Source organism: Lycium ferocissimum, chromosome 4 (assembly GCF_029784015.1).
Source record: "Lycium ferocissimum isolate CSIRO_LF1 chromosome 4, AGI_CSIRO_Lferr_CH_V1, whole genome shotgun sequence".
Classification (NCBI taxonomy): Eukaryota; Viridiplantae; Streptophyta; class Magnoliopsida; order Solanales; family Solanaceae; genus Lycium; species Lycium ferocissimum.
The window spans coordinates 11877867-11885736 of NC_081345.1; the positions used below are offsets into that span (position 1 = coordinate 11877867).

General features: G+C 40.7%; 1 protein-coding gene across 1 annotated transcript; it reads right to left on the bottom strand.

The window, feature by feature from the left end:
* Positions 1 to 5329: 5329 nt before the first annotated feature.
* Positions 5330 to 6551, bottom strand: LOC132053747 (uncharacterized). The gene is made up of 3 exons (XM_059445851.1): positions 6405 to 6551; positions 6035 to 6301; positions 5330 to 5926 (listed from the first exon to the last, which is right to left on the bottom strand). The coding sequence occupies exons 1-3, from the start codon at positions 6549 to 6551 to the stop codon at positions 5330 to 5332; spliced, it is 1011 nt and encodes a 336-aa protein (XP_059301834.1).
* Between the last annotated feature and the right edge of the window lie 1319 nt (positions 6552 to 7870).

A 7870-nucleotide genomic window follows, 5' to 3' on the forward strand; every position in this document is an offset into this window, starting at 1 on the left:
ACAAAGCCCTATATGGGCGGAAATATAGATCTTCTATTGGATGGTTCGAGGTCGGAGAATCAAAGTTGATAGGGCTTGATTTGGTTTAGTAGGAGGTGGAGGAGGTTAAGCTCATTTAGGAGAGATTTCTAGCAGCTTAGAGTCACCAGAAATCGTACGCAGATAACAAACGACGAGATTTGGAGTTCTAGGTAGATGACTGGGTGTTTCTAGAGGTATGATCTATAAAAGGTGTCGTGACATTCGGTAAGAAGGGCAAGCTTAGCCCTAGGTACATTGGCCTTTACAAAATTGTGCTTAGAGTAGGCCAAGTAGCCTATGTGTTAGATCTCCCGTTAGACTTGGATTCTGTACATCTAGTTTTCCATGTATCCATGCTCCGTAAATGCATTGGAGATCGTTCTAGATTCATACCTACTAATGATGTTTAGGTTACCGAGCAACTATCACATGAAGAGGTTCCTATTGCCATCCTAGATCGACAAGTTCGTAGGTTGGGGACTAAGGATGTGGCATCGGTAAAGGTACTTTAGAGGAACAAAAATGTTGAAGAGATGACTTGGGAAGCTGGGGAAGACATGAGATCCAGATATCCACACTTGTTTCCTCTCCCAGAGGAGATCCAGACTGAGATATCACAGCCTTCAGGTGCGTATATGGTACTAGATTCTGTTATCGATCGTGTGGGGCCATTGTTGTGGCCCTGTGTGGCGTTGTATAGTTTGGTTTTTGTGTGTGGCAGGTTGGTCGTAGTACAGTTGCAGAGAAGACTCTGTTTAAATTTCTATAAGATTCCTGAGAGTTTAACATTCGAGGACAAATGTTTCTAAGGGGGAAAGGATGTTACACCTCGTAAATTTTTGCGTCGCTTGTGTCGTAAGTAAACTAACGTAATCCCTGAGAGGACATGGAACTCCTAAAGGGTTAAGAAAGACCTTTAACAAGTGTTAATAAGAATTTAAAGGTTCCGGGGTCAAGCAAATCGAAGGAATTAAGTTTGTTGAAAATCGGGAAAAAACTTGACAGAATTCTGGATAGGATTTTGGTCCAACTTTAGGGAGGTATATCGTCTAGCATATGAGGAGTTATGAAATGCATAACCTATGTAAATTCAAGTTCAGAGAGTCTTCTTTCCAATGCAACTGACAGATCGCAAATCTGAGAAGTATGGGATCATGTATGGCCCGTACAAAAATGTACGTCCCGTACCTAATTTTCCAAAAGTTGACAGAATGTTGGATTTTTGAGGGTCCAAGTATGTGATCCAAGTACGGGACGTACATGAAAGTACCCCCGTACATGGAGGGCGTACAATTGAGGCGGTGGAAATGTTTTTAAGTGTTTAAATTGGTCCAAGCTCGTTTCTCCTTCATTTCTCTTCACTAACAGACCCTAGAGACCCCTAAAAACCGTCTCAAACATTCCCTAAGTAAATCCAAGATAAATCAAAGATCAAAAGTGGGTTTTAAGTGACAGAAGCTTGGGATTGTGCCCCGGATTTTAGTATTGCTTCTTGTGGCAGTTTTAGACGGAACTTAAGGGTGAAGTAACTTGGATTTGAGTTGTTCTTAAGCTCTGAAGGTGAGATTTCATTTGTATCTTCATGTTATTAGGTTATTTAGACTTAACCTACTAGTTAAACATGGATATCATGAAAGAAAAAGCTCAAACTTGGTATGAACTATAAGTTGAGTTGTGGACTGATTTTTATCATGTTGTTGTAGGGTTGTTAGAATGATTTCTTTATAATTGTGTTGTAGTTGATGTTGTTGTCATGTTGTTATGGTTTTGCTAGATGGATACGCAAAGAAGAAGTGTATAAAGTATCGTATACGAAACGTATATTCACCTTTGAATACTTGTGAAGTGAGTATAAGGGACATATATAAGCTTGTTATTGTTGTGGTTGGTTGCTGAATATGTTATGGATGTTGAAGAATAAGGGGAAATGCTGCCCGTTTCACTTTAGTATAGAGTTATCATTTGATATACATGATATACTAGCGCCATCTAAGTTGTATATGTACTCCTTTGTTATAGGATTGGCGCTCTAGTGGTGATAAACTCGTTATTGGATTTCTTGGATGACTTGAGGTATGTTAAGGCTAACTTTCCTTCTTTGGCATGATCCTTCTGAACGAAGTGTAAACATGGGATGCCCACAGAGGCTTGACAGACGTTATATACGCATATCTATGTATGACCCTATGCTTGCATGCATAGTATTTATGTATATCATTGTCCCTCAGAGGCAGTTCAGACATACAGGTTGCATTCATTCATCTTATGTACTTTTGTGTCTCTTTCTTATTACTTCCATGCTTCAGATACTCAGTACTTTGTCCGTACTGATGCTCCTTTTGTCTGGGGGAAGCTACGTTTCATGCCCGCAGGTTTAGGTAGACAGGTTGACGATCCGCCCCTATAGGTTGCCGTTCAACTGATATTTGAGCACTCCTCTTGTTCCGGAGTTGTTGTTGTGTTATTGGTACGATATGCGTTTGTGTGCATACGGCTATGGCGGGGCCATGTCCGGACCTTATTATGTTATATACTCCTGTAGAGGCTTGTCAAAAGTCATTGTATAGTTAGACGTTGTATGGCCCACTCAGCCTATATCTTTGCTGTATAGTGTTTCATGATAGCCTTATCGGCTTACGCAATTTTTGTCCAGTATAGTTGTATAGTATGTCTTTTCGGGCTTGTCCCCTTTTCACCTTATATCTCTTATGATTTATCAAATTTCCATCCAATGACCCTCAAGGTCCACTCTTGATTATGGTTATGATATGAAAGCATGATTAGTGGTGCTCAGCAAGTAAGGCCCGGGTGCCCGTCGTAGCCTTCCGATTTAGGTCGTGACACAAAACTCACCCGAGACCTCCTGGACACAAACCATATATGCATTTTAGTCATAAAACACGCTACGAACCTGCGTACACACTCTAAATTTCTAAAAGATGTCGTCTAGACCCGGTGTTGACCAAGGTCAACTATTAACCTGAACTTACCTAGTTTTCAGCTAACAATCCAAATCTCACCCGAACGCCTCGGAACCCGAACAGACTACTCGACTAAGTAAAAAATCATGTTCCTGACCTAACGAAACTATTAGAATTTGATTTCGGATACGTCTACCAAAAAGTCAACTATTGGTCAAAGTTCCCCAAAACCAAAACTAGAACTTTCTTCTCTGATACTAATTCGATTACCTCAATAATTGCATCACCCATCCCCGGCAGTCAAATACACCAAAATAGAGCTAAGAGAAAGATCGTTTAGGAAAAAGGGAGTAAAATCTTCGAAATGACTTAACAGATCGTTACATTGACGATACTAGCGGAGATGTTAACACTAAGCTGGAGGTTTGGAAATAGCCCCTGAAGTCTAAAGGTTTCAAGTTGAGCAGTACCAAGATAAAATACTTAGAGTTTAAGTTCGGTGGCGTGACGCAGGAGGCTGACGTGGATGTAAGGCCTGTTATATATGTCATCCAAAAGAAAGAAAGTTTCAAGTATTTTAGTTCTATTATCCAAGGTAATAGAGAGATTTATGATGATGTCACACATCATATTGGTGCGGGGTGGATGAGATGGAGGTTTAAATTCGAAGTCTTGTGTGATAAGAAGGTGCCACCAAAACTCAAAGGCAAGTTCTACAGAGTGGTGGTTAGACCAACTATGTTGTATGGGGTGAAGTGCTAGCCAGTCAAGAACTCTCACGTGCAGAAGATGAAAGTTTCAGAAATAAGAATGTTATATGTGTGGGCATACCAGGGGAGATAGGATTAGAAATGAAGATATCCGGGACAAGGTGGGAGTGGCCTTGATAGTGAACAATATGCAGCAAGCGAAACTGAGATGTTTGGGCATGTGAAGAGGAGATATACGGATGCCCCAGTGGTGACGTTTGAGAGTTTGGCGACGGATGGCTTCAGGAGAGGTAGAGGTGGATCGAAGAAGTATTGGGGAGAGGTGATTTGATTAGATAGGGCATGGTGTAGTTGCAACTTACCAAGACATGACCTTGATAACAGGTTGTGAAGGACACGAATTAGGGTAGACAGTTAGAGGTAGTAGAGCGTTGTCTCGCTTATCCTTCCTTACTAGTAGTCGTAGTATTTCTCCTGCAGTTTCTTGTCTTCCGATTTCTGTTATAAGTTTTTTTTTTGTTTTTTTTTTGTGAAGAATTTTTTTTTATTAATCTCCATGCAGAACTTATAATATTTAACCCCTCGCCTGTACATATGGCCCATATCTCTGCAAAATTGAAATTATAGGTTACCTACTAGCTAAGTAAATTTTCTATCCAAGACTTCTCCCTAACACATTGTTTCCTAGACAAAAAGACATCCCTTCGTAACCTGCACTCTGCTTTTATCTGCTTAACTAGACAGGTTAGTCTCGGAGTCTTATGCTCCTATAGTGTTGTATTTTTTGCCTGCCATATACGATATATCAGTGCCCCTGCTATGACCAGTTCACAGCAGAATTTCCCTTTGGTTCTTCTTGCTAGCCTCTTCCATATACCCGTTACCTCGATGTTTGCTATCCCTTTACCCAACCAAACCAGTATTTCACTAATGCATTGGCTCGAAAATGGACACTCAAAGAAGAGGTGCTCGACAGATTCTACCCCAACTCCACACATAACACACTTATCATCCGTACTAATTCCCAGTCTGAACAGTCGATCTTTAGTTTGGATTCTCCTATACATTACCAACCAACAAATAAAACTGTGTTTAGGTACGTTGCCTTTTTTCCACACCCACCTCCACCATGGCCAGTCCTTGACTTCCCCCATTCTCCATTTGTAGCCGCTGTTTATAGTATATTTACCTGAAGCAGTCAACCACCCATTCTGGATATAACCAGGTCCAAATAGATTCCTCATATTACAAATTTTTTCCAATACCAACAAAAATCTTGAGGGTACGGGTAGTCCCACCATTCAGCTTCATTCAAGTAAACTTGGTGAATTTTGACCCATAAGTTATCAGCTTTTTGTGCAATATTCCACACGTAGTTCCCAATCGCAGCTTCATTCCATTTTACATAATCAGTAATCCTTAACCCCCCCCCCCCCTCTCTTTTGGATTTACATACCAAGTTCCAAGCTATAAGTGGGGGTTTAGCTGTATGCACCTTACCCTCCCAAAGGAAGTTCCTACATATTGCTATTATCCCCTTCATAACCTGCTTAGGTAAGATGAAAATGGAAGACCAGTAGCTATGAACATGTAGTAGGACAACATTAACTAACAGTGCCCTTCCAGCGTATGATAAGTGTCTTGAACCCCAACATTTTACCCTGGCTGTAAGTTTGTCTATGAGGACTTCGCAATCCATCTTTGAGATCTTTTTTGCATATATAGGAACTCCCAAGTATCTAAAGGGGAATGTCCCTCTTGAGAAACCTGATAATTCACAAATATCCGCAATGCAGTGAGCAAACATGTTAGCACAGAAGATACTTGATTTTTGAGGACTGGTGAGGCATCAGAGAAGGTTTTAATCCCTCTTAGCATCCATAACACAGATTGAAACTCCCTTGTACTTAATAGGAGGACATCATTCGCAAAGCATAAATGGTTAAGCTGTAAAGTTCTACATTTAGGATGAAATTCAAATCCCACCTGATGGGCCACCACCTTCATTATTCTAGTGAAATACTCCATGCATATGACAAAAATGAGAGGGGAAATAGGATCCCCTTGCCTCAATCCTCTTTTCCCTTTGATACACCCATACAACCCTCTATTTATAACTATAGTATATTGTGGTGTAGTAATGCAAGTCATAGTCCATCTGATGAGCTGATGAGGAAAATTCAGAGCTTGTATCATTTCTTCCATGAAGTCCCACTCCACTGTGTTATACGCTTTCTTCAAATCTATCCTTATCAGACAGCTACTAGGAGAATTCTTCCGATTATACAATCACACCAAATCTTGACATATAAGAAAATTTTGTACAATGGTTCTCCCGGCAACAAATGTACTTTGGTTTAGGGATATGATGCTAGGTAGCACCTGCCTTGGTCTGTTAGATAGCACTTTTGAAATGATTTTGTAACTCGTGTTACAGCAGGCTATTGTCCTGTAGTCCCCAACCTTTTCAGCATGCTCAGATTTTGGCACTAGAGTAATTACTGTATTGTTCCATGCTTTCAGTAGTTTTCCAGTTCTAAAGAATTCCTGAATCCCTGCTTGGACATCCTCTTTCACAATTGACCAACAGTCCTTATAGAATTGGCCACCATAACCATCTGGTCCTAGTGCTTTGTCCCCATCTATTCCCTATAAAGCTTGTTTCATCTCTTGTTCATTAAATTCCCCCAATCAGTGTCTTTCTTTGAGAGTTGGACAGAACAGGCCCTTGTTGCATATTTTGGCTACACACTGGTTCCCTATTGGGTGCTAGTGTCCCCAACAGGGCAGTGTAAAATTGCACAAAAGCATTGGAGATATCTGTCATGTCTGTTAGCGTATTATTGGATGAGTCCCTGATGGTAAAGATCCTGTCAGTGTTCCTCCTAGCCTTCAACATACTGTGGAAGAACTTGGTATTATGATCACCATTCTTTAACTAATGTATCTTGCATTTCTGTTATAGATATTGTCCCCTTGCCAATTTCCATTTCTAATATTCCTCAACCAATCTCCTCTCTTTATTAATTAGGTTCAAGTTTGTAGGATCCTCTTGCAATTCAGATTGGCAGTCATCAAGTGCCACTTGAGCCCTTTCTGTATTTTGCTCCACATTGCTGAATCTTTCTCTATTGCGTGCCCTGAGTGGTGCTTTTAATCTGTTCAGCTTCTCAACTAACTTGAACAAATTAGTTGCTGTTATATGTCTCTCCCAATCCCTTTGAACTATTTCCTTAAAATTGTCAGCCAAACTCCACATATTATAGTATCTAAACCTCTGTCCACCATGATGTTATCCACTGTCCCAGTTAATGATCGTTGGACAATGGTCCATTAACCCTTCATTGCCAAAATGTACTTCTGAGGTAGGTAAGCTGGTAATCCATTGTGAATTTACCAAGACCCTGTCTATCTTACTGTAGACTCTACTAGCATCCCGATGTTTGTTATTCCAGGTGTAGAATGCCCCAGATGATTTGAGGTCTTGCAATGAATAGTTTCCCACACATTGCTTGAACTCCCTCACTTATGCCAAAGACACAGGACTTCCCACCCTCTCTTCTATGTTAAGTACATAGTTGAAGTCACCCATGACTGCCCATGCTCCACTCACAGTTCCATGTATCCCTTCAACTGGTTGCCATAGTTCTCTTCTAAGCCCCTAATCATTGAATCCATACACTATAGTAACACAAAATGTATGATTTGTACCTCGATGTTCCACTTCACAATGTATTAGTTGAGATGACACTAACACTATGCTGACAGTATATATCATTGGTTTCCAAACTATTCAAATTCTCCCTCCAGGGTGGTGGGATAAGTTTTTACTGAATGCCCATCCATTACACAAGTTAAGAGTAGCCCTCTGGGCTTTTGGTCTCTTAACCTTAGTCTCTAGGATCCCAAATAGACCAACATTGGCATTATGCATAAACAGATTCATATCCTTCTGTTTATCTAGTCTATTCAAGCCCTTGATGTTCCAGAATCCAATCATATCCATTAGGAGGGGGATTGGCTCCACCCCTCCCTTTATCTGGACTTGTTCCACTTTGTCTCATCTGCTTACCTTGAGCTTCAGTCACATCTGTTTCCCTTGGCCCCCTACTTGGACTTGTAGTCTGAGGCCTAGGTTCAGGTACTTGCACCAACCCTTGCTCCTTCTCAACATTGATTTCACCTAGTGGAGCAAAAGCATTGCTAGTTGATGCTGTC

What these genes read in the sequence shown, in the direction of transcription:
- LOC132053747 (XM_059445851.1), bottom strand. Translation starts at nt 6,551, where the DNA reads ATGTTGAAGGCTAGGAGGAACACTGACAGGATCTTTACCATCAGGGAC. An exon ending in TAGCACCCAATAGGGAACCA is followed by an intron (nt 6,302 to 6,404) that starts GTGTGTAGCCAA and finishes CAAGCTTTATAG; the next exon opens with GGAATAGATGGGGACAAAGC. An exon ending in TATCTAACAGACCAAGGCAG is followed by an intron (nt 5,927 to 6,034) that starts GTGCTACCTAGC and finishes TATAATCGGAAG; the next exon opens with AATTCTCCTAGTAGCTGTCT.